This window comes from Hemiscyllium ocellatum, chromosome 10 (assembly GCF_020745735.1).
Source record: "Hemiscyllium ocellatum isolate sHemOce1 chromosome 10, sHemOce1.pat.X.cur, whole genome shotgun sequence".
Classification (NCBI taxonomy): domain Eukaryota; kingdom Metazoa; phylum Chordata; class Chondrichthyes; order Orectolobiformes; family Hemiscylliidae; genus Hemiscyllium; species Hemiscyllium ocellatum.
The window spans coordinates 18,610,727-18,638,511 of record NC_083410.1 but is presented as its reverse complement, the minus strand read 5'-3'; the positions used below and the strand labels follow the sequence as shown (position 1 = coordinate 18,638,511).

Genomic DNA, 27,785 nt, shown 5'->3' with positions numbered 1-27,785 from the left:
TTCCTAGAAAAAAAAGTAACATTTTACACAAGTCCAGCAGGCAATTAGATTAATTAAGGTAATTTATTGACTTTGCTTATTTTGAGAAAAATCCAATTGCAACAAATAAAAATTGAAAACCTAAACTATGCGAAGTATAATTTTAAGTTTCAATAAACAGTTAATCAAGGAGCCTTTTAATTCAGATTTGAATCTGGATGGATATCTTATACTGACCAGTCAATTTTCAAATTAGTTATTTTGTGTCTTTCAAAACCAAACCAAACCAAATTTCTACTTTGCATATTTAAAGTCAGTGCCATGCCTCATTTACATTGAGAGAGGTGCTGTAATATGAATTCAAAATATCCAAGCTTGCTAGTCTGTAACTCTGCTGGACAGTTCTGTGGTTGTTTTTACTGTGCATATTGCTATGCTCTTGGAGACACTGACTTGCGGATTTTTTTTGTGAAATTGTGTAATAGCTTGGATCCATCTAGCCTATGGCCATATAATTCTCAAACCTACAGTCTTGAATCCTTCTCTTAGGCATTCAGCCACCAATTGTTTTAAGCCATTACAGATTTGTTTGTCATCAGTATTCTACTGAAGAACTGCTGCTTAAATATTCTTTCAGTAGCAGAAACTGTTCCCATTTTCAACCTCTTTATACTCCTCCGAAGAATGTGAACAAAAGACATCCATCTGGCGAGACAGCAAGAGTGAGGCAAAGCACATGCACAGCTCACACAGGGAGTAAAGTCAGAGAAAGCATGTGCGCACATATTCGTGGAGCAGTTAGGATCACTTGATCAGCTTTCTGGCATTTGCTGTTTCAACTCAAATAGTCACTTGAATAAGACAAGGAAGCTGGCACTGTATAACCATATTTCAATATAATCTGTGATGAGATGCAAAATTAGATTTAAAGAATGCTCCAACTTTGCAAAGGATGCAAGGGCAATTGGAAATCTTTAAATGATTTGAGAAACAAACAAAAGTTCTTCAGATGGTTACCTAATCTTATTAAGAACGATTGAGAACACAGATTTATTAAAAAAATGCTATGATAAGAACAACCATACAGTATTGTATTTCATGCTGCACCAATTTAATATGCACTATGAATATTAATATACACCACTTTTATTTTGACATTCATTTTTGGAGCATAAAGGCTTCTGATTCTTGAACAGCAGTCTTGACATTTTCAAAGGAAATGGACTGTAATCAGCACGGTCAAATTAGAAACTGAATACTTTCAGTGAGTAGTAGTGTCAGAAAATGAAGCAGAAGAGGCCTAACAGCAATTCTGTTCAGGAGAAAAATTACATTTTCACAATGGTGTCTTCAATCTGAGGAACAGAAAGTGACTTGTGATTGACAGTGCAGTAGCAGGAAATCCTTGTTTTTAATGTCATAGAAAACAAAGGATCCAATTCAATTCTTTTGTGGGATAACTTAGGATAGTCAGAGAAACTTCTCAAGTGCAGCATTTTAGCAGTGCCATGTAAATTACAACATTATACCAGTTTTAATGGGGAAAAAAAAATCTAATTTCAATGCTTTCTTGGCATTAGGGGCACCACACTACATTCTTGGATGGAGAAAGTAAAAAAAATTTACTTTCTTAAAATTTTAAGTTACTTGAAAATATTTAATATATAAGCGTTAACTGGACAGATATACATATGAATGTTCAGTTTGGGCATGTTTAGATTGAGTAAATTATCAACGTCAGGTCTACAATCAAACAGGAGTGACTACTTGACTAAGCTATAAGGATGAGTACTGATAGTTGTGACAACACTAACTTCAAGAGGTGTGTTTTGTCCTGGTTTCTTTAGAGAAAGATTGGGGAAACTGGTAACGAGCAGTTAACGAGAAGATAAACAACTTGTGAAGCCTTGGAGTTTTCTTTTTTAAAAGCTGAAACAATTGATGCAGCCTGAATTGGTGTGATCAAGCTCCCACACACACAACCAGAGATTTTAAGTTCAGCTTTCAGCAGTTGTGTTGGAATCTTGAAGAAGTGCAAGTTATTTTTTTCTCTCAGTTACAGCCACAAGTTGAGTGAGGGTTCTCTACCTGCTATAGGAGACGCATGTGAGACAATCGATTTTCTGAATTTGCCTTTTTGCAAAGGCGTGTTTATGGGATGGTACTATATAAGTTAGTAATAGTTACCGGACCTAATATTCTGTTAAGTTTTCCAGTTTTGCTTAATATGGAGTAGTTTGATCAATTGAATTGCAGATGGTACATAACACCTCACATTTATCTTTAAAATAAGAATAAGTTAGGGTCTAGGCTATCTTCTTAAAATATTTTGAGGGGTTCTGGTCTGGTCCATAATAGTGTAAAGCACCCCCTAAGAAAACAAACAGTCTGCAATCACTTCAAAAGGTGCAAGAGGGGAGAACTGCCAAAAATAAGAAATGCAAATATAAACATTAAAATCAGGCCAAGAGGTTCGACATATTGTTGCCAAAAGTGATAATATAGTTCTGCCAGTAAAAAAAAAGCAGCATTTCAGGCATGAACAGGTATTAGATATACTCTTATCTGTTTTCCTTCACAGCAAGTGCAAAAGGATTTGAAAAATTTGTCTGAAAATATTTTTTGTAAATAAATGAATGATGTCTGGGTGCCTTCCTGTTTGTCAGTCTATCCATCAGAACTGAAAACTGAAAAATGTGTGGCTGGTAAAGCACAGCAAGTCAGGCAGCATCCAAGGAGCAGGAGAATCCACGTTTCGGGCTTAAGCCCTTCTTCAGGATTCCTGTTCCTGAGAACCCTGTTCTTTCCTAACTGGAATACACTGGCCACAGAGTCAAAAGACACTGCAACTCCATTCAGTGTACTGAAACCCACTTGTTGAGCACCCAACATATAATATTAAACATGCACTTCCTTCAGCAGCAATATACCACAGCTGCAATGTACATCACCCACAAGATGGGGTGCAGCACCTCAAAGTTTAATTAACAACACCTCCCAAACCGGAAATTAACCATACATATGCCTAACTTAGAAATATAAAGCTGTTGTTATCATTACTAGATCAAAACCCTAAAACTCACTAATCCTAATTTCATAGCTAATGTACGAGGGCAGGTCAACGTCATTTTCACAACAGGAATTAAGGAGGGTAATAACTGCTGGTCTTGCTTGTCACACAAAGGCCCCAGAATAAAATATTTTCAAGAGGTTCCAGGACATGGCTTGAAATATTAACTGTCTTCTGTCCATAGATACTGTCAAATATGCTGAGTTTTTCCAGCAATTTATATCTTTGTTCTATCTGATTGGAAAGAAACATAGAACATTACAGCGCAGTACAGGCCCTTCGGCCCTCGATGTTGCGCCGACCTGTCATACCAATCTAAAGCCCATCTAACCTACAATATTCCATGTACGTTCATATGCTTGTCCAATGAAGACTTAGATGTACTTGAAGGTGGCAAATCTACTACTGTTGCAGGCAAAACATTCCATAATGGGAGAGTGTGAGGACTGCAGAAGCTGGAGATCAGAGCTGAAAATGTGTTGCTGGAAAAGCGCAGCAGGTCAAACAGCATCCAAGGAGCAGGACAATCGACGTTTCAGGCATGAGCCCTTCTTCAGGAATGAGGAAAAAGTATTCCATACCCTTACTACTCTGAGTAAAGAAACTACCTCTGACATCTGTCCTATATTTATCACCCCTCAATTTAAAGCTATGTCCCCTTGTGCTCGCCATCACCATTCTTGGAAAAAGGCTCTCCCTGTCTACCTATCTAACCATCTGATTATCTTCGATGTCTCTTTTAAGTCACCTCTCAACCTTCTTCTTTCTAACGAAAAAAGCCTCAAGTCCCTCAGCCTTTCCTCATAAGACCTTCTCTCCATATCCAGGCAACAACCTAGTAAATCTCCTCTGCACCCTTTTCAAAGCTTCCACATCCTTCTTCTAATGCGGTGACCAAAACTGTACATAATACTCCAAGTGCAGCCGCACTAGAGTTTTGTACAGCTGTAGCATAACTTCATTGTTCTGGAACTCTATTAATAAAAGCTAAAACACTGATTGCCTTCTTAACAACCCTGTCAACCTGGGTGGCAACTTTCAAGGATCTGTGTACCTGGACACAGATCTCTCTGCTCATCTACACTACCATTAGCCCAGTACTATGCATTCTGGTTACTCCGACCAAAGTGAATCACCTAACATTTGTCCGCATTAAACTCCATTTGCCAACTCTCAGCCCAGCTCTGCAGTTTATCTATGTCTCTCTGTAAGCTACAACATCATTCGTCACTATCCACAACTCCACCGACCTTAGTGTCGTCTGCAAATGTACTAACCCATCTTTCTACGCCCTCATCTAGGTCGTTTATAAAAATGACAAAAAGCAGTGGACACAACACTGACCCTTGCGGTACACCACTGGTAACTGGACTCCAGATGAGCATTTCCCATCAACCACCATCCTCTGTTTTCTTTCAGCAAGCCAATTACTGATCCAAACTGCTATATCTCCCACAATCCCATTCCTCCGCACGTTTTTACAACAGCCTACTGTGGGGAACCTTATTGAACGCCTTGCTGAAATCCATATACACCACATCAACTGGTTTACTCTCATCTACCCATCTGGTCACCTTCTCAAAGAACTCTAAAGGTTTGTGAGGCATGACCTAACCTTCATAAAACCATGCCGACTATCCCTAATCAAATTATTCTTTTCTAGATGATTATAAATCCTCTCTCTTATAACCTTTTCCAACACTTTACTAACAACTGAAGTAAGGCTCACTGGTCTATAATAACCAGGATTGTCTCTACTCCCCTTCTTGAACAGGGGAACCACATTTGCTATCCTCCAGTCTTCTGGCACTATTCCTGTAGACAATGACGATTTAAAGATCAATGCCAAAGGCTCAGCAATCTCCTCCCTAGCTTCCCAGAGGATCCTAGGATAAATCTCATCCAGCCCAGGGGGAAGTATATATTTTCACACTCTGCAGGATTTCTAATACCTCCTCCTTGTGAGCCTCAATCACACCTAGTTCTAGTAGCCTGTATCTTAGTAATCTCCTCGACAACATTGTCATTTTCTAGAGTGAATACTGTTGAAAAATATTAATTTAGTGCTTCTCATATTTCCTCTGACTCCACACACACCTTCCCACTACTATCCTTGATTGGCCCTAATCTTACTCGAGTAAAAAATGAGGTCTGCAGATGCTGGAGATCACAGCTGCAAATGTGTTGCTGGTCAAAGCACAGCAGGCCAGGCAGCATCTCAGGAATAGAGAATTCGACGTTTCGAGCATAAGCCCGTCATCCTGATGAAGGGCTTATGCTCGAAACGTCGAATTCTCTATTCCTGAGATGCTGCCTGGCCTGCTGTGCTTTGACCAGCAACACATTTGCAGCCTAATCTTACTCTTGTCATTCTTTTATTCCATAAATACCTATAGAAAGCCTTAGGGTTTACCCTGATCCTATCCACCAACAACTTCTCATGTCTCCTCCTGGCTCTTCTGAGCTCTCTCTTTAGGTCTTTCCTGGCTACCTTGTAACCCTCAAGCGCCCTAACTGAGCCTTCACATCTCATCCTAACATCAGTCTTCTTCTTCCTCTTGACCAGAGATTCCACATCCTTCGTAAACCACGGCTCCCACGCTCTACAGCTTCCTCCCTGCCTGACAGGTACATACTTATCTCAGAAACACAGCAGCTTTTCCTTGAATAAGCTCCACATTTCTAATGTGCATATACCCTGCAGTTTCCTTCTCCATCCTATGCTTCCTAAATCTTGCCTAATCACATTATAATTGCCTTTCCCCCAGCTGGAACTCTTGCCCAGTGGTATACACCTGCCCCTTTCTATCACTAAAGTTAACATAACAGAATTGTGATCGCTATCACCAAAAGTGCTCACCTACTTCCAAGTCTAACACCTGGCCGGGCTCATTACCCAGTACCAAATCTAATATGTCTTCACCCCTTGTTGGCCTGTCTGCGTACTGTGTCAGGAAGCCCACCTGCACACACTGGACAAAAACTGACCCATCTATATTATTCGTACTATAGTGTTCGCAGTCAATGTTTGGAAGGTTGAAGTCTCCCCTGACAACTACCCTGTCTCTCTCATCCTATCCAGAATCATCTTTGCTATCCTTTCCTCTACATCTCTGGAACTATTCGAAGGCCTACAGAAAACTCCCAACAGGGTGACTTCTCCTTTCCTGTTTCTAAATTCAGCCCATACTACCTCAGTGGACAAGTCCCCTAACATCCTTTCTGCAACTGTAATACTGTCCTTGACCAACAATGCCACACCTCCCCCTCTTTTACCATCTTCTCTGTTCTTACTGAAGCACCTAAATCCTGGAACCTGCAACAACCATTCCTGTCCCTGCTCTAACCATGTCTCCAAAATGGCCACAACATCAAAGCCCCAGGTACCAACCCATGCCGCAAGTTCACCCATCTTATTCCGGATGCTCCTGGCATTGAAGTAGACACACTTCAAACCAACTTCTTGCTTGCCAGTGCCATCTTGCGTCCCTGAAACTTGATTTTGGACTTACCTACTCTCAACCTACCTACTCTATACTTGAACTACAATTTTGGTTCCCATCCCCCTGCTGGATTAGTTTAAACCCACCCCAATAGCCTTAGCGAATTTCCCCCCCAGGATACTGATACCCCTCTGGTTCAGATGAAGACCATCCTGCTTGCAGAGATCCCACCTACTCCAGAAAGTGCCCCAATTATCCAAGAATCCAAAACCCTCCCTCCTGCACCATCCCTGTAGCTACGTGTTCAACTCCTCTCTCTCCCTATTCCTTGCCTCACTAGCATGTGGCACGGGCAACAAACCAGAGACAGAGACAACAACAACTGTTCATCCTAACTCTAAGCTTCCAGCCTTAAATCCCCAACGCTTTTCCTACCTATGTCATTGGTGCCTATGTGGACCACGACTTGGGGCTGCACCCCTCCCCCTTAAGGATCCCAAATACACGATCAGAGACATCACAAATCCTGGCACCTGGGAGGCAACACACCAACAATGACTCTCTCTCATCCCCACAGAATCTCCTATCTGTCCCCCTAATTATAGAGTCCCCAATGACTACTGCTCTGCTCCTTTTCTCCTTTCCCTTCTGAGCAGCAAGGACAGACTCTGTGCCAGAGCCCTGTACTCCTCTGCTTTCCCCTGGTAAGTCGTTCCTACCAATTATTTTCCGAAAGTAACTCAAACATGAATTTAGAAAGGCCCCTTTCCAGTTAAATTTCAGTGAGAGTAGAGAAGGGTCTATCACACCATTGTTCTGTGAATTTTATTCACAATTGTTGTCAGCAGAGGAATCTAGTAAAATTGCTCCTCAAAGATTTTAGGAAGTTGAATTATTTTGTAAAAGGGTCCACTTTATAATTGAATATTGAACAAATACTTGGACAAACTGACCAGTTCCACTTCATGGAAGTTCTGGATTGTGACAAAGTATAATTAGGAGCTCTCAATTCCCAGTGGAAATGTATTTCTGCAGCAATTATTTCATGCCCTCAAGGCAAGTTTGTATGCCAGCAACAATATCTACCAACACTATCAGCGTCATTATGAAATATACTACCATCACTGTCCCTTGTCACCATGCTTTGTTCTTAGAGAATAACTGAACTGTCAAAGTCATGAACAAAAACTCTTCACTGAACTGTTTTTACTTTAAAATTATATTAGATTCTTCCAACAGAAGATTCACAAATGAATGTTGTTGACAGTCAGAGCATAAGTATAAAGGAATTTGATAATTCTAAACCCAACAGCACTAGATAGCCAATTTTAGTGGGTCTGACCAAATACCATTAGTTCTCCACCAACAGGAGTGCTTCCTATTTCTTTTGTTTACAAGTACAGTATTATGGCTCTAATCCACATAGTTAGCTTCAACTGAGCACAGCATCCCGTGCACTCATTACACAGTATTGTTGTGGACCAGGCCAGATCCCCTCAAAAATATTTTAAGAAGAGAGTCTATACCATAATATTTTCTTACTTTAAAGGCAAGGGAAAATGGATATTCCAGATGTGATGCAGCTGGTTAAACTACTTAGCTTTAAGCAAAACTGAATTTATTTAAACACTATAGTTTAAATGCAAAAGAAAATGGAATTTAGAATAACTACTGGAAATCTTAACTGACACATATAGTAACTATTACCAACTGACTGTTCCAATATAGTATTGTTCCATAAACACAGATTCTTTACAGGCAGGAGGAAACAATGTCCAAAGATATTTCAGAAGAGGGTCAGAGGAGTTCTTTACTGAAGCTTGCAATTCCTCTGGACTCAAACCTTATGACTGCTACAGCTAAAACAAACTTGAAAAACTTGAACTGGGAGAACTGGACACTCCCTATCCATTGTTAAACTAGACCCTTTGGTATCTTTTGCTTCCCCTTAGTACTTTGGTAACATTTGCCAATCTTCCTTCTCAACTATCCGCTCCACCCTCTTCTTCAACCTATCACTTTCACCCCCATCACTGTCCACCTACTGCACACTCAGCTACCTTCCACCCCCCCAGCCCCACTCTCCTCCTATTTATCTCTCCACCCCCGAGGCTCCCAGCCTCATAACTGATGAAGGGCTTTTGCCCGAAAACGTAGATTTTCCTGCTCCTTGGATGCTGCCTGATCTGCTGTGCTTTTCCAGGACCATTCTAATCTTGACTCTAATCTCCAGCATCTGCAGTACGCACTTTCACTCCTTTGGTACCTCTGCCTTAATCACATTTCTTCAAAAAAAAACCAAGGACAAAATAACCTTTTAAAGTGACATCATCACAGTATCAATATGTTTGTAATATGAACGTTTTTCTGTTCAAACATGGATTTTTTTGAAGGGGTGGACTGTTAGTGAGATAGGTAAAGAAAACGCATCAGAATAAAGGCAGAAGGAGTGGGGGACAGCGAGGGGGAAAATCAGACACAGACTCAAGTCACTCTGGAAGTTTATAGTTACAGAATAAGCATCAGCTCTAATTAGCAACATACTGTGGCTGAAAAATTACAAATAGAAACATTAAAACTGATCAATGTCAAAAAGTTTCTCAAATGGATAGAACCTGGTTCACACACACACACACACACACACCACCAGAAGAGGACAACAGATTAGTTTCCTTAAATATTAGTGACCTTGGCAGAAACCTCAAATCAGTGAGAGAGTTATCAGTATAAACTTTCAAGTCTCCAATCTCGTTTCTGGAAAAGATATGCAAACTTTTACACTGTTTCTCTGTAAACTCTTCAACATATAGCAGTAGGATGTTTCACTCATAATTAATGAAAAAAACACAAAGCAAGTGGAAGAGTCAGTTTGCAGGTCTGTAATTAGTATTTTAAGAATTTTAAGAAAGAATAATTTGGTATCCTTTAAGTAAATGTCTCAAAAAGGGAAAACATTATACCATAATCTTTTACTGTCTCAGTCACACAGTACATTTTCCTTGAACATAACAATTCTCAAGACCTCAGCTTTTTTCTTAAATAGTCATCACCAACACACCTAACGATGAACTAAAGAATTAACTAACCACAATCACTACTCATCATGGGTAATTTAACAATAACAAAACGGATCAACAATTGGAATTGGGTGAAAAAATAATGCACCCCGGGTACTGTGGTGTCCACCCCTTTCCAAATGCCTTAAGCGCATGGACTTCACGTATTCCCTCTCCAGTTACATCGTATTATCTTCATTGCCAAAAGGTCAGTCACCTCCCCTTTAACTGAATGCAGAATATACCATTCTAATTGGTATCTGTTTTATATAATTTGTTAAGTTGCTGTAACCTCTCTAAAGCAAGCTTCAAGGAAACAATACAGCACAAATAATAAAAGCAAAAGCTGCCATTGTTCAGAAGTTAAAACACTGACTTAAGCCAAAATCTGCTGCACGTATGTAATATGATAAAGTAATTACAAGATCAGCTAAACAACCATATGTAGAAATACTTTCTGTATTGCATATTTATCTGACCAAAACAGAAACATTTATTAGAGAAGGAAACATACTTCAAAACCATTCATTTTTAATATAATGTGAATATAACAGAACATAATGTGAAAAATTATAAAACTACCATGTACAGTCTAAGACCAGTTACTCCTATGTTTGGCACAGATACAATGAACACGCGACATTTAAACCTACTCCTATAGAGCACACAAAAATCATTGCCCGAGTAGAGTAGGGGTGTTCTGATTTTAATTAACTTTGGTTAAGACCATAGGGAGTTTATGTCATGATCATTTACATTTTTTGTCATTAAATAAATTTCACTCAAGGATACTGAACAAATTCTTTAAATGCAAAACACAATCACTGGAAGGAGGAATTAAGTGGCACCTGATCAGATAATCAAAAATAGACTACGAAGAGTAAATGACAAGGTATTCAAGCTGAAACCTTAACGGTTTTCTCACCTCATAGCCTACTTGGCCTATTGACTATTTCCAGCAATTTCTCTCTAAGTTGATAGGAAGATTGTGAAAGAAACAATGACTGATAGAAAAGGGATAAAGACAGAAACACAATGAGGAAGACTAAGAGACAGACAGAATAAAAAGGAGAGGAAAAAAAAGTGTAGAAAATACAAAAGTAAAAGGAGGCATAGGGATGGAAAGGGACCAACCGCAAATTAATATTTTGTTGTCTTTAGGTCATCCCAGAGCACATCACAACCGATGAATTTCAGCCACTATTATCATATTACATCAACAATGCAGCTAATTATACTTACAGCAGTCCGACAAAAAAAACTTGTCCTTTGCAGTGCCCTTAGCACAGCAAAACTTCAGAAGGCACTTTATCAGCGCAAAAGGTTAAACAAAATTCAACAATGAACCATGAAGAGAGATATGAAGACAGGTGATCAGAAGATTGTCTTTAAGGTGATCCTTAAAAATCTGTCAGTGTGTAAAATAGATTTTCAAAGAGGATAAAACAGAATTTAGACCTCTGGTAGCTGAAGACAATGTCATCAATGATGATATGAAAAAAAAAACACTTAGGGATCTGCAAGATGTAAATGGAAGAATGCAAAGATTTCAGACAGCAATGAGCTCCAAGGTCATGGAGATATTTGAAAACAAGGATGAAAATTTTTAAAAGTTAAGACATGGCCAAACATTGAACCAACTGTGAACAGCAAGTTCAGGTTGGAAGGATAAGTGGGGCTAGGTGCAAGGTAGAATATGGACAATAAATCACAAACCAATAGTTATCACTTTCCCAACCCGGGTACACAATCATTTGTCTGAAATCCCAAGCTTTTCATGAACATTTTTCTCCATAACAAGGTTGTTTAGCATGCAAACAGTTAACTCAACTCCACACCCTCTCGACGCACATCACTCAGATGTGATGTGGCAGTGTGGTCCAGCACTGGCAGGAGTCAATTCTGTCTCAGCACTTGTAGTACTCACAGGTACATCCGCCGTTTGTATTTTTTTTATTTCACTGTAAGACTGTCAATTATTCCGAGATCAGAAAAAGTCCAATTCCGAAAACCACTGATCTTGATGGTTTTGGATAAAGGATGCGTACCTGTAATTAATTGGAGGAAATTTCTGCTAATTTAATGATGCATTTCAGACTTTAGTATGACAAATCACAGACAGAGAAATCAAGAGAGGTGATAATGAGATACACCTAATGTTATCAGTATGTTGGAAATGGGTCAATATGCAAGAATAGGTGATCAAGGGACTTCAAAAATCAGGTAATTCATTTTTAATAGGACCAATTGAGGGAGAATTATTCGTCAGACCACTGGAAGAACGAATTGTACTATGACATGAGATCTTCCACATGTTCCTGAACTGATCTGAAAGATGCCACTTGAACAATGTTACATTACATTGACACGCTAACCTGAACTCAAGATGTGGAGCTGCCCATGTTGGACCCAGTGGAGAAAGTCAGAAGTCACATTGAGGATATGGGCCTCTGGGAGGTAGGACAAAATGGATAAAGGAGCTGCACAAAATGGCTTCTGCATTGCTAAATTAGATTGCACCAAACCAGATATAAACAAGAAACCGTAGACTGATGTAAGTCCACCAAAATTCAGAAATAATGGTTAAATTCTACATTGCGGTTAGAGACAAAATGGCTCCCCTACGTGACTACTTAGTTCCCTGTGCCTACATGACACCTTCAGCTAGTCTCTAAAGCTATATAAAAAACTAACCCACTTTGCAAGCTGCGAGTCCTCGTAGAGGAAATACTAAATCACACTTTGCAAGCCGCAAACTTTTGCAAAGGTGACATAAACCATTATGACTTAATCAATATCATTGGTTCAAGCAAATACCCATGAAGTGATATCATGTATTGATTGGTTGTTACTATGCGATCATGCTCCATGTCTGATGACGAATAATGTATATAAACCTTATGCAAACTCTGAGGTTGTTGGATTCTTTTGATTGCCAACAAGTTTTCATATTTCTGGGTGAATCAGAGTCTGCCAACCCAGCACTGTAACAAACAATAAATGATTGCTTGCATGTTAGACAAAAGAGTCATTTGCAGGTGTATTAATTGACTCGTCGCGGAACCGAGTGACCTACAGATCATCAACATCAAACCAGGCTATAGTCCAATATTGATTGTTGAGAAGATTTGTAGCTCAGGTTGGGGTTCTGGATGTAGGTTTGCTCACTGAAACCTTTCATGAACCTTCCAGCTCAGTGGACCTACATCCATCGTCAAACAGGTTTATCAACTGAGTTAACAACCTTTGATAGAAGGTAAACACTGACTGCAGATGCTGGAAACCAGATTCTGGATCAGTGGTGCTGGAAGAGCACAGCAGTTCAGGCAGCATCCAACGAGCAGCGAAATCAACGTTTCGGGCAAAAGCCTTTCATCAGGAATAAAGGCAGAGAGACTGAAGCCTGCCTTTATTCCTGACGAAGGGCTTTTGCCCTAAACGTCGGTATCGCTGCTCGTTGGATGCTGCCTGAAATGCTGTGCTCTTCCAGCACCACTGATCCAGAACCTTTGATAGAATCCCAGCAGAGACACAGACTATTTCATTCAAATGGTCAATTTCTTGTTACGGACCAGACTAGAACCCCTCTAAATATTTTAAGGTGGTAGTCTAGACCTTAACATTTTCTTATTTTAAAGGCATACGACTGGTCATGACTCGACGTAAAGTACAACATAGTTACACGACAGTTAAACTACGATAAATAAGAAAAACTTAGAACGATTTAACACTATTGGAAAACTTAACAGAATACTGGATGGAATAACTATTAATAATTAACTGCTCTAATATAGTAACATTCCACAAACACACCAGTTAGCAAAAAGGCAAATTCAGAAATCATGTTTTCACATGCAACCCAATAGCAGAGACAGACAGAAAAAACATCAAGCAAAAACTCAGAGTAGCAGCAGCCAGGAGACATTTACTGCAGCTTCTAATGGTGTTGAGACTCGAACAGCAACTGCTGAAAGCTAACTAAAAATCCTTGACAGCTTGACCACACCCCACTTAGGCTGCTTCTACTGTTCCAACTTTTTAAAATAAAACTTCCAAGGCCTCACAAGTTGTTTATTTTCTCAGATTGCTCAGGGCCTGTTCCCCCAATCTCCCTTGAAAAGAACCAGGAGAAAATTCATCGTCACCCACTGTATACATAAGCCTCCTGTCACTGATTACCTATAGTCTACATTAGAGTGGTGCTGGAAAAGCACAGCAGGTCAGGCAGCATCCAAGGAGCAGAGAAAAAAAACGTTTAAAAAAACACCGACGTTTCGGGCAAAAGCCCTTCCCTCTCTACTTCCAAATCTTTGTACCTCTTCCCCTTTTGGAGAAAGAAATGGACAAGAAAAACTACCATGCGAGAAAGTAAGAAATAAGATAAAAAAGAGACAAAAAAAAGCATGTTTCACAATGAGTACAAACATTTAAAAAGGAAAAGAACACAACCATGTTGAGAAAGGTTAAACATTTTAAATTAGTAAGGAAGTCAAGGCTTATGGGGAAAAAGAAAGAAGGTGGAGTTGAGGATTTTCAGATCGGCCATGACTTCACTGAATGGCAGAGCAGATTCGATGGGCTGAAATTCCATCTGCTACTATGGCTTACATTTTTAAAAAACAAAAATTGTCAATTGTAGTGAAAGTATAAAATAGTTTAACTTAAATAATTTGCAACCTTACAGGGTTTTTAGAATATAACAAGTTAACAACCCATTCCCTTATCAGCTTTACTGGTAGCATTGTTCCAAAACAAAGTAATGCGGCTCACAAAATTACTGGAACAAAAACAACCATGTCTAACACCAAGAACATAAATGTAAGGACTTAAACAACCAGATTCTATGCATTTTCTGACCTGTTCCATGGCATCCTTTATTTTTAAACATCACATATCAAATGTATACTGTCACATCAATTCTACAAATGCCACTTTTCAGTGTGGCCTCCAAAATGGAAATCCCCAAACATTCAACCATTAATGCTATCTTGTCGCAGCTAGAATGCAACGCTGATTAATGAGATGAAATATGTAACACGAATCATATGCTCTTACAGTATGAATCACACTGCTTGCCAATTAGGAAAAAGACAACAATCTTAAATGTCTCCATACAGAGAATTCTCGTCAAATTATTTCCATCATTTTGGTTAGTACTGGAAGATTGAAGTAGGAATGGGGAAAAATAAAATCCTTTCAATTTATTAAATTATCAAACTGTTTCAATTCTACAACTAACACAGAAGAAAAATATTCTGTGGATAAGAGATAATAATTTCCATCTCAGGTTTCTGAAATAGATATTAGTGCCTACTACTGACCGCAGGCTTGTACTGTATTCTGTCCGTCCATTTCCAGAACATCAATTCCCTTCCAAATGGGAGCATGAGAATGTAAGAGAAGAAAGGACCATTTTAGCCCATCTGGTCAGCCTGTGACAGCATGCAAATTTCATTAGAGTTCCGAGACAATGATTCCCTATACAAAGATAGACAGATTATAAAGAAATAGCACCATTCTTGCCTGAGTGAATTTTCTAAGTTCTTTAATCTCAGACACCTCACTCAAAGGCAAAAATAAAATCAATAGCAGAATACAGCAATAGAAAACATGAAAAGTAAACTGGAACATTTTGATGTAGCATACTGAAAAGTGGACTCAAATGTTTCCGGTGGAATGGGCTCTGGAAAAATAAAATGCTTCAAAATACAAACTGACCACCCTCCATTAGATGAACTTTACTCAAAAGTCTAAGCAAAACACACTACTTGGATACAATGCAATTATGCATGCACTGGAAAGAACACAAAACAAAATGAACTTCAATAATTCACACAATATATCCATTAGCAACAGGTCACTGGGCCTAAAGTCTGTTTGCTATTGATAATGTCACAGCTGAACTGACAGTGGCCTGTACTTTCTGCCTGTTCTTGGTACCCTTAGATTCTTGATCAACAAGTGAGTTTATTTACCTCCACATTAAAAATATTTAACGATCCTGCTTTCACTGCTCTCTGCAGAAGAAAATTCTACATGATTCTCAAACCTCAGAAAAACCTTTTCCTCATCTCATATATGAGGCCCCTTAACCTTTGACCTTTTAGCCTTAAAACATTTAAATCCCCAAGTTAGAGACTCTACCAAAACGAGAAACATCATTTCAGAATTCACCCTGTTAAGTTGTTTCAGAATTTTATACAGAGTCATAGAGATGTACAGCATGGAAACAGACCCTTTGGTCCAACTCGTCCATGCCAACCAGATATCCCAACCTATTCTAGTCCCTCCTGCCAGCACTTGACCCATATCCCTCCAAACCCTTCTTATTCATACACCTATCCAGATGTCTTTTAAATGTTGCAATTGTACTAGCCTACACCACTTCCTCTGGCAGCCCATTCCATACACACCCTACCCTCTGCGAGAAAAAGTTGCCCCTTCGCTCTCTTTTATATCTTTCCCCTCTCACCCGAAACCTATGCCCTCTAGTTTTACACTCCCCAACTCCAGGGAAAAGACCTGACTATTTACCCTACCCATGTCCCTCGTGATTTTATAATTCTCTATAAGGTCACCCCTCAACATCCGACGTTCCAGGGAAAACAGCCCCAGCCTGTTCAGCCTCTCCCTGTAGCTCAAGATCCTCCAACCCTGGTAACATCCTTGTTAATCTTTTCTGAACCCTTTCAAGTTCACAACATCCTTCCAACAGGAAGGCAACCAGAATTGCATGCAATATTCCAACAGTGGCCTAACCAACATCCTGCACAGCCGCAACATGACCTCCCAACTCCTATACTTAATACTCTGACCAATAAAGGAAAGCATACCAAATGCTTTCTTCACTATCCTGTCTCCCTGCAACTCTAATTTCAAGGAGCTATGTACCTCCACTTCGAGATCGCTTTGTTCAGCAACACCCCCTAGGATCTTACCATTAAGTGTATAAGTCCTGCTAAGATTTGCTTTCCTGAAATGCATCACCCCACATTTATGCAAATTAAACTCCATCTGCTACTTCTCAGCCCACTGGCCCATCTAATCAAGATACCATTCTAATCTTCGCTGTACACAACCTCCAATTTTGGTGTCATCTGCAAACTTATTAACTTTACCTCTTATGCTCACATCCAAATCATTCATGTAAATGACGAAAAGTAGTGGACCCAGCACTGAGCCTTGTGGCACTCCACTGGTCACAGGCCTCCAGTCTGAAAAACAACCCTCCACCACCACCACCCTCGGTCTTCTTCCTTTGAGCCAGTACTGTATCCAAATGGCTAGTTTTCCCTATATTCCATGAGATTTAACCTTGCTAATCAGTCTCCTGTGGGGAGCCTTGTTGAACACCTTACTGAAGTCTACATTGATCACGTCTACTGCTCTGCCCTCAATCATTTTTGAAGTAACAAAGAGCTCAATCAAGTTTGTGAGACATGATTTCCCAAACACAAAGCTATGTTGACTATCCCTAATCAGTCCTTGCCTTTCCAAATACATGTACATCCTGTTCGTCAAGATTTCCTCCAACAACTTGCCCACCACCAATGTCAGGCTCACTGGTCTCTAGTTCCCTGGCTTTTCCTGACCATCTTTCTGAAACAGTAGCACCACGGTGGCCAACCCCCAGTCTTCCATAAAATTCACCTCTCATTCTTCTAAACTCCCAATGATACAGATCCAACTTGTCCAAATTCTCCTCTCAGAATTATCCTGAATGGGTCTTTCCCGAACAGCTTCTACTGCATTTCTTAAATAAGGAGACCAAAACTTTACATAATATTTTAGAAGTGGTCTTACCAATGCCCTATTTGACTGCAGCAAAACATCCCTATTTTTATATTCTATTCCCTTTCAATAATCAATATTCCACTTGCCTTCCTAATCACTTGCTGTGTTTGCATACTAACAAATTGGCAGTCCTAGAGCCTACATGTAGCAAAAGTAGAATTTGAAAATTATATACTTATCCAAGAGGATTGGCTGATAGAAATTAGGGTTAACTGCCATTATGGGAATATAGAGAGAATTTTACTTTACAATTAAAGTATTAATGGGTGTACACAGTGGACAAATATTCCTCATCCCTAGTATTTGAGAGAATCAAAAATAAATCGCAGCCAAAATCAGAATACATCCGCGCATTGTCATAAACCACACTACATCATTAAAATATGCAGATTAGAAAAGAATCAACTGATTGCATTGCCTCATAAATGTGGAATTTTTGATAAGGGATAGCATTACAGCTGTGCTGAGGGAGGATATTCCCGGAAATCCATCCAGGGAAGTTATTTGGGTGGAACTGAGAAATAAGAAAGGGATGATCACCTTATTGGGATTGTATTATAGACACCCCAATAGTCAGAGGGAAATTGAGAAACAAGGAGATCTCAGCTATCTGTAAGAATAATAGTGTAGTTATGGTAGGGGATTTTAACTTTCCAAACATCGACTGGGAGTGCCATAGTGTTAAGGGTATAGATGGAGAGGAATTTCCTAAGTGCGTACAAGACAATTTTCTGATTCAGTATGTGGATGTACCTACTAGAGAAGGTGCAAAACTTGACCTACTGTTGGGAAATAAGGCAGGACAGGTGACTGAGGTGTCAGTGGGGGAGCACTTTGGGGCCAGCGACCATAATTCTATTCGTTTTAAAATAGTGATGGAAAAGGAGAGACCAGATCTAAAAATTGAAGTTCTAAATTGGAGAAAGGCCAATTTTGAGGGTATTAGGCAAGAACTTTCGAAAGCTGATTGGAGGCAGATGTTCGCAGGTAAAGGGGCGGCTAGAAAATGGGAAGCCTTCAGAAGTGAGATAACAAGAATCCAGAGAAACTATATTCCTGTCAGGGTGAAAGGAAAGGCTGGTAGGTATAGGGAATGCTGGATGACTAAAGTAATTGAGGGTTTGGTTAAGAAAAAGAAGGAAGCATAAGTAAGGTACAGACAGGATAGATCGAGTGAATCCTCAGGAGAGTATAAAGAAAGTAGGAGTATACTTAAGAGGGAAATCAGGAGGGCAAAATGGGACGTGCGATAACTTTAACAAATAGAATTAAGGAGAATCCAAAGGGGTTTTACAAATATATCAAGGACCAAAGAGTAGGGAGAGAAGAGGGCCGCTCAAAGATCAGCAAGGTGGCCATTGTGTGGAGCCACAGAAAATGGGGGAGATACTAAATGAATATTTTGCATCAGTATTTACTGTGGAAATGGATATGGAAGATATAGACTGTAGGGAAATAGATGGTGACATCTTGCAAAATGTCCAGATTACAGAGGAGGAAGTGCTGGATGTCTTGAAACGGTTAAAGGAGGATAAAACCCCAGGTGTACCTGAGAACTCTGTGGGAAGCTAGAGAAGTAATTGCTGGGCCTCTTGCTGACATATTTGTATCATCGATAGTCACAGGTGAGGTGCCAAAAGTCTTAGGTTGGCAAACGTGGTGCCACTGTTTAAGGACGGTAAAGACAAGCCAGGGAACTATAGACCGGTGAGCCTGACCTCGGTGGTGGGCAGGTTGTTGGAGGGAACCACGAGGGACAGGATGTACATGTATTTGGAAAGGCAAGGACTGATTCAGGATAGTCAACATGGCTTTGTGCGTGGGAAATCATGTCTCACAAATTTGATGGGGCTCTTTGTTTCTTCTTCAAAAATGATTGAGGGCAGAGTGGTAGACGTAATCTATATGGACTTTAGTAAGGTGTTCAACAAGGTTCCCCATGGGAGAAAATTATGAGGGGCATGGATAGGATAAATAGACAAAGTCTTGTTCCTGGGGTCAGGGAGTCCAGAACTAGAGGGCATAGGTTTAGGGTGAGAGGGGAAAGATATAAAAAAGACCTAAGGGGCAACGTTTCCACACAGAAGGTGGTATGGGTACGGAATGAGCTGCCAGAGAATGTGGTGGAGGCTGGTACAATTGCAACATTTAAGAGGCATTTGGATGGGTATATGAATAGGAAGGGTTTGGAGGGATATGGGCCGGGTGCTGGCAGGTGGGACTAGATTGGGTTGAGATATCTGGTCGGCATGGACGGGTTGGACCTAAGAGTCTGTTTCCATGCTGTACATCTCTATGGCTCTATGAATGCATGACACAAATACCACATGTGTGTTTTTTAATATTAAACCACAGTGCATAAAAGGCTGTTGAACGTTCACTTCAAACTATTCCGAAAACTAAATCTACTACACACACACAATACCCTCACAAATGATCAGAAACTAATTTTAAATGGCTCCAGACATGGTTATCAGAAATGTTACTGAACAGATGTTCACTTTAATTAATTTATAATGAAAACATATGAAATGAATTCTCTTTCCCGCAGTAATGAGAAAGTGCCTCCAGGGTTAACTTAAGCAACTCTACAAGAAAAGGAAGGAGGATGGTTTCAATCCTCAATTTCAACTTGAGGGAAAAAAAAAGAGAGATCAGAGCATCAAATGCCCCAAAGCTAAAGACATTTAATCATTACCCAACATTAAAATCTTCAAAAAAAATCCTATATTTCTAAAACATCAATTCCGTCTGCCCCCTTCATCCATCACATCTTCCCCTTTGTTTAGAATTATCAATACAATATTAATGAGACACAGTGTATTACAATTGCTGTGAAGGACATCAAAAGTCACAAATCTGCAATTATTATAAATTCAATGTACCAGGAAATATTCTAAGGAGTTTGCTTACATTACATGCATGCAAATAAAGGAATGAGAGAAATGGAAATCCAAGAATTTGGCTAAATCATCATAATTCATTTTAGGTAAAATATATATTAGACATTCATGTAAAATCTGAAGGAAATGTAACAGTATATTAAGAATAGGGAACATTAAAGTATTCATTAACTTGCAGCGAGTTGTTTGCACCACTTCACAACTGAATTAATTGAAATCCTTTATGCACCAGATAGCCTACCAACCACATGCAAATGGAAGGAATGGACACAAAATTTAACGAGTCATCGGGTCATAGAGATGTACAACACAGAAACAGACCCTTCAGTCCAATACTTCCATGCCAACCAGATATCCTAAATTAATCTAGTCAAATTTGCTGGCATTTAGCCCATATCCTTCTAAACCCTTACTCTTCATGTACCCATCCAGATGCCTTTAATATTGTAATTGTACCAGTCTCCACTACTTCCTCTGGCAGTTAATTTCATACATGCACTACCCTCTGCATGAAAAAAGTTGCCCCAAAGGAGTCATTGTGTCACTAAAACAACAAGAACACCAACACCAAGTAAAGCCTAGCAGTGATTTGCAGTTAATGAACACTCCCCAATACTGGTGAAGAAAGGAATAGTTTCATACGAACAGAAATTAGGAACACTGCTCAATTGGAGATACATAACATTATTATTAAGCAGCTTCGCTCACTAAATAGACAGGAGTTAGTTATTGAGATAACTCCAGGAAGGCTAGAATCCCATCAGCAAGTCACTCTTTATTTACATTTGCATAGTAAGTGGCATTGACCCAGCTAGCTCAGAACCAGGGGTCCTGTTCATCCAGGAGCTGACACTCCTGTTTATGTCTGTCAACCAGGGCTTTCTAACCTGTTCCAATCCAGGAACTCATTCTATGAAGTCTGGGGCAGCATGGTGTCTCAGTGGTCAGCAGTGCTGCCTCATAGCACCAGGGATCCAGGTTCAATTTCAGCCTCAGACGACTGTCTATGTGGAATTTGCACATTTTCCCTGTGTCAACATTGGGAGGAAACCAGAGCACCCAGAAGAAACCACAGTCCAAAGATGGGCAGGTCAGGTGGATTGGTCGTGCTAAATTGCCTATAGTGTACAGGGATATGCAGAGCGCTGAGAAATAGTCAAATGTGAAAGAGAATATTTTCAATTCATTCATTTGTTTGAATGACATTGGCTTGCTAGAGTCTAAGAAAAACTGTTTACTCTGCCTTCAAAGAAGATGTTATTATTTTATTAAATACATTCAGATGCTGCAAAACAATGGATTTATTGACTATGATTGGCAAGAAAATATGACCTTGCCTATGTCACAATAATTAATTCTTTAGTTATACATCAAAAGAAATATGTTATCCCATGCTGAAAAACATCTTTAAAAATTATGGTCAAGGTATCCTGGAGTTACTTCAGATTTTAATCTTTTGTTCAGATTACATTAGTTTTCTTCAAACTTGTCCCTATTTTACATTACCCTTTGCATTCTTGCCCCCTCACCAAAAAGATTATTGTCTTATAGTGACTCTCAATTATTCACTTAATATAAAATTGATTTTCACAATTCTTCAATAAAAGTAAATAATTGAAGGTTATATCACCTGATCTAGTATATAGGCAGATCCTCAAAAGTGCAGCTCTCGCATTTGCAAACTAGATTCAGAGAACAAACATGAGGTAACCAGATTATGATAGTAAGAACAAAATTGTCTGCTACATATCCAATAATAACTGATAGAATAGCATAGCATTTTGATGATTCAACACTATTGCATTGAACAGCAGGCTTCAATCTAAAGCAAGGACTCACCAGACATTATGTTAAAAGATTAAACAACATGGGGGTGCAGCCCCAAAAGGTTCATTACATTCCTTCAAACAAGACTGACACCAATTTGTCTAAGCATTGCAAGTAACCTCAAGAATGAGTAGATTCAGCATGAAATTGATGTTCCCCAGATTAACAAAATATGGCAATAAAGCTGAATAACGCAAGTGCTTTCTACAAGTGATGATAAATAATCTAGCTAAGGTGAAATCATTGATTAATCTACAATGTAGGCAACCAAAGTTCCAAATGTTAACAAAAGTCATATCTTTTATGATAAACAGGTAGTACCTAGGTTAAGACAAACTAATCTCAAAGATTTTGCAACGCACACAACCGCAAGTGTGGCAATATGAATCAACCATATGTATCTTTGGTATCAAGGAAGAAAAATTGCATTGGGAAAGTGTTGAAAGGCTACACTACAGACATTAGAAACCTTATGGAATTTCACAAAAAACATTTTGGTGTTCTGAATAAATCACTGGGCAGCCTGGCTCCTAAAGTTAACCCCAGGTTTTTGCCCGAAACATCCATTTTCCTGCTCCTCGGATGTTGCCTGACCTGCTGTGCTTTTCCAGCACCACTCCAATCTTGACTCTGATCTCTAGCATCTGCAATACTCACTTTTGCCTCAGAAACAAATTATACTAATGAAAGAGTATGAGTTTGTTTTTAGTCAAAACATTGCTCAAAATATTAATAATGCCTTCAATGAAACTCCTGCAGGATCATTATGTCACAGACAATCAATTCTTAAATAAAGTATTAAACAGCAAAATCTAGAGAATTAATTCCCTCAAATTCTTTTTCCCATGCCACATTCTAATTGCATCTGAAAAAAATCAAGCGGCTGCCAGCTTGCAAAACTCATCTTGCAAGCTAGTACAAATCTAAACAAAACAAACAGTGCAAAAGCTACATTTAGCAACAGCATTTGTTGGCAGTTTGTGATATTGTGCCATATTAGTCCCCGCTTAGTCCTCATGTCATTCTTTTCCTTAAAGTCTTACGTTTTATTGTGCAGGAAAACTAGTAATGGTACCAAAATATCAAAAGGAACTTACAAAATTTAGTACAATCAAATTTATTAGTTGCCTCTTTCCTCCTCCATTCACCATGTGAGGAAAAGATTATACATATAAGACAGCTAACTGGACCTGAAGCAGCAAAAATCAAAGATTCAAATAATGCACATGCAACATAAAAAAGTTTTCAACAGCATTTTGCTGAGCTACATTTTGTAAAGCTAAGGTGGCTGGAGAAATGATGAGATTTGAGAAAACAGAACTGGGAAATACTGGAGTTATATTGTAGGTCAAGTAAACCCAAAACAATAACGAATGACCTTGAATAACGTGTCTCACAACGCTTGGCTTAGTGCTCTGAAGTAACAGAATAGTTACCTTAATTATATTCTCAAATAACTTTTGGGCTAATTAATGATGATGCCCTGGTTATTTTGAAAAATTATTTATGCTAAGTGCCACACCTGTAATCACTTGCAGGACAGTAAACTGGGGGAAAAAAAAGAGATAGAACTTGGGTTGATCCAGTGCCTTTCACTACCTCAGGATGACTCAAATCATTTGCAAAAAATGATCCATTTTTAATTGTTGATGCATTATAACACAAGAAACTAGAAACAAACAACTAATTTGTACATAGCAAAATTCCACAAAAAGCATTGTGAAAATATCCAGATTAAAGCCTCTCAAATCCCTCAGCAAGAAAGATGTTGGGCTAGCCAGCTTAGATGCAGCAATGCATACTGTAGAGCTACATATGATATAGACTAGAGGATAGTGTCATTCACTCTTAAAAATTGCAGTTGCTATTTGTTAATGCCAACTTTAGCATTAGAAAGACACTCATTGACTTCCAATGATGGCCTCCAAAACTACTAAAATACAAAGAACTAGGTAAATAGCTCTTAAGAAGATCGTTTAGACGGCTTCCTATTCTGAAAGATTTTATAATTCTCGTTTCAAGTCCATAATTTTTGACTTTTTGGAAGTTTCACATTTGTATGGTTGCAATTTATCAATATTCTAGTGATTAAATTGTATTTACAGATTTATAATGTACAGATTATACAAAACTCAGGAATGTGAAAGACTAAAACATAAGCGTAAACACAGCAATGTGAAAAGCAAGATCTATTAAACCTATAACAGGAAAACAAGACATTTTGAAAATGAATTAAAAGTTGTCAGTTAAACTACATCTTTAAAAATACCTGAAGATAAAACCTGAACAAGTTAACAAGAACAATGTGGAGCTTAAAAGTGTACAAGAAACAATAACCACACGGAAAGGAGAAACAAAAGATGGAAAGGAAGAACAAAGAACCGATGCAAAAAAAATGAACAAATGTGAATGAGAGCCAGAAAGGAAAGGAAGAATAAAAAATGAAACAATTCACACTGAACCACAGAACACAGAACACAAGCAAGCCCTTCAGCCCACAACGTTGTGCCGAACATGAAACCAAGTTTAACTAATCCTTTCTGCCTGCCCATGGTCCATATCCCTCCATTCCTTGCTTATTTATATGCTAATCTAAAAGATCCTTAAACACCCCTATCATATGTGCCCCCACCACCACCCCTGGTAGCACATTCCAAGCACCTGCCATTCTCTATATAAAAAAAAACTTGCCCCTCATACGTCCTTTGAACTTTCTCCCGCTGACCTTAAAAGCATGCCCTCTAGTATTAGACATTTCAACTCTGGGAAAAAGATTCTGTCAATCCTATTTATGCATTTCATAAATTTTATAAACTTCTATCAGGATTCCCCCGAGCTCCACCCCTCCAGAGAAAACAACCCTAGTTTGTCCAGCCTCTCCTTAAGAGTTCATACCATCCAATCCAGGCAGCATCCTAGTAAACCCCTTCAACACCCTCCACATCCTTCCTGTAGTGTGGCAACCAGAACTGAACACAGTATTCTTAAGTGTGGCATAACCAAATTTTTACAAAGCTGCAACATCACTTCCTGACTCATGTATTCAATGCCCCAATCAGTAAAGGCAAACTTACCATATACTTTCTTTAGCACCCTGTCAATTTGTGTTGGCACTTTCAGGAACTATAGATGAGGACCCCAAGATCCCTCTAGTAATCAATGCTGTTAAGGATTCTGCCATTAACTGTATACTTTCCACTAACATTTGATTTTCTAAATTGCAACATTCACATTCACCCCCAATTAACTCCATCTGCCATTTCTTCACCATATCTGCAACTGATCTATATCCTTTGACAACTTTCCACACTATCCACAACTCCCCAGATCTGTGTCTGCAAGCTTACTAACCCACCGTTCTGACCAGAATGATAACAGAAAAAAATAATTGAAATGTACAAAAAATGGTTTTATTTATTTAGACAATGGTATCTAAAATGAGCATTAGAATCAATACTTTAATTCTTTTCAATGATAAGTATTTAGAATCACGGAGATACTTTACAAACAATGCCACTTCAGTAATAACTAACCGACCCCAGATTTTAATAATTTGAAAGTGATGAGCTGAAAGGTTAATAAATCTAATTCATAGTTTGAACTGTTTCTTGACAGTTTGCCACACTACTACTTGTGGCAGCAATCATTTTACATATGACTCAACAATTCCCTCACCAACAAGATTAACTCCATTTAAAATAAAGGTTATACCAGCATGTTATGTTAGAAGTACTGATCACATGCTGCAGTCCAACCACCACCTTGAGAAATAAACTACACAATAGCAATAACTTGTAGTGATACATTTGATAGCTACCTGTCAATACAAAGGCAACGTGCATTTTCAGTTTATACAAAATACTTTGATGCTCGAAGAGTCATGACAAATTACATGGGTTCGTACTCTTTCAGCCTGCAGATTAGTCTAAATACTTTAGAAGGTTTTATTTATTTAGAAGGTACTATATATGGCTTTCCAAATTCGTAACCACCATCGCTAAAGTAACATCTGACTCCAACTCTTTCTAATTAGACATTTCCCAAATGAAACTAAGAGCACGGAATTTTGACTGCGCTGGCACAATGACGATATGCTGTTAGCCAGTGGCACAAATTAGCTGCAATATGGTGCATGCAGTTTATCCAAAGATCAAAGCACAACAGACTCTCCTTTATAAAGCGGTTAGCTGTGCCTGCATGTTATGCGAACTCTTTGAAACATTCTTAGTGCTGTCAATGAGTTTATTATATATGCTGGATTGAGGAAATGCTTTTAGCATAAACTTGGCAGCTACGGTGGAAAAGGTTCACAAAAAATCGCAATAAAGTGTGATCATTTGAACGGGGTGGGGGGGTAAAGAGAGAGAAATGAAAAAAAAGCCTGCTGATGAGCTGACATCCAAACAAAGCCAACAAAAGAAAATAAGGGAACAGAAAGGAGAGAGATCTGCAGAAACAGGCTCCCCAGTAAACGTGAGGTTATGAGCTGTCAAACTATGGCGCATTGGGAGGTGGCACAGCAGCAGCAAGATCTCAACTGCCACCAGAACAAAGTTGCCATCATTTGTTTTCATTCAGAAGCTGAAAAGAGCCTTCCGGGGACAACTCGACCCCGACCTCGAGCCAGCGGCCCCTCACCCACCCAACACCCTCCTTTACCAGAGGCTACTCACTCGTCGTCCCTCATGATGCTTTCCTCGGTGATAGGCTTGACGGGGGCGATGTTCTCCGTGTTGGTGTTGTAGTTCCGAAAACACACCGTCAGCTTCTCGTCGAAGTCGTTGACCAGGTCCTCCATCGACTTGAAGCTCACGATCTCCCCCGAGAAGTTGTCCAGCTCGGAGAAATCCTCCAGGCAGTGCTCCAGCGTCCCGCAGTCGCCGCTCGTACCGGGGACGCCGTTGGAGTTAACCTGGTCCAGCTGATAGCTGGCCGGCGGCGCCTTGAATTCATAGAAATCCTGCCAGTCCTCGTCGAACTGCGCTAAGGGAGCCGCCATGATCCGCGGCGCTTGAAGGAAGACCCCGTCGCTTTCCCCCCGTTCGCGCTGACAACGCAGGAGCCAGTGCGCCGGCGCGCCAACCGCCGCGGGCACGAGGAAGGGAGCGGAGTCTTCTGCGCGCGCCCTTCGTGTTGTGACCCCAATCCCTCAGTTTTTTTTGTGTGGAACGGGGACGCTATTCAGGGTGGACACGCCCACACAGGCCGGTTGCCACGTGACTATGGTCCAGCCCAAATACGCAAACACACCCACCTCCGGCTGACCACAGCCACGCCACCGGGCGATGACCCTGCCCCTGAGCAAGGCTCCTCCCACACCTACCACAACGGCCTGACCATAGCCCCGCCCTCCTGCCCGACCGCCCACAGTCCTGCCCAACAGACCTGGGCCCCGCCCACCTACCCGACTATGGCCCCGCCTATCTGACTGAGCCATTGTCCGTCCGACTAAGACTCCGCCCAGCTGATCGCGGCCCCGCCCACCACTCCTGCACCACTAACATCTCACTCAGTGCTTCCCTTTGTCTCATTTCCAAGGAGAAAATCTCCCATAAAGAGATGCAGAGAGCCAAGGTGTTGGTGGCGTACCTGACATCTATCTTCACAACCCCTTTGAACAAAGGATCTTTTCTTTAACGGAGAGGTCCTTGCCCAGACAGGAAATTAGGATTCATTTTCAAATGTAGTGCTCCCTTGCATTACCACCACTGTG

General features: G+C 39.9%; 1 protein-coding gene across 1 annotated transcript in view; it reads right to left on the bottom strand.

Annotated features, from left to right (window-relative positions):
- Window positions 1-27,379, bottom strand: part of fez2b (fasciculation and elongation protein zeta 2b) — a 125,443-nt gene extending 98,064 nt beyond the window's left edge. Inside the window, exon 1 of the mRNA XM_060831319.1 lies at window positions 26,746-27,379. Within this exon, the coding sequence (XP_060687302.1) occupies window positions 26,746-27,071 (326 nt within the window). The 5' untranslated portion in view covers window positions 27,072-27,379. The remainder of the gene's footprint in view (window positions 1-26,745) is intronic.
- Window positions 27,380-27,785: the final 406 nt, after the last annotated feature.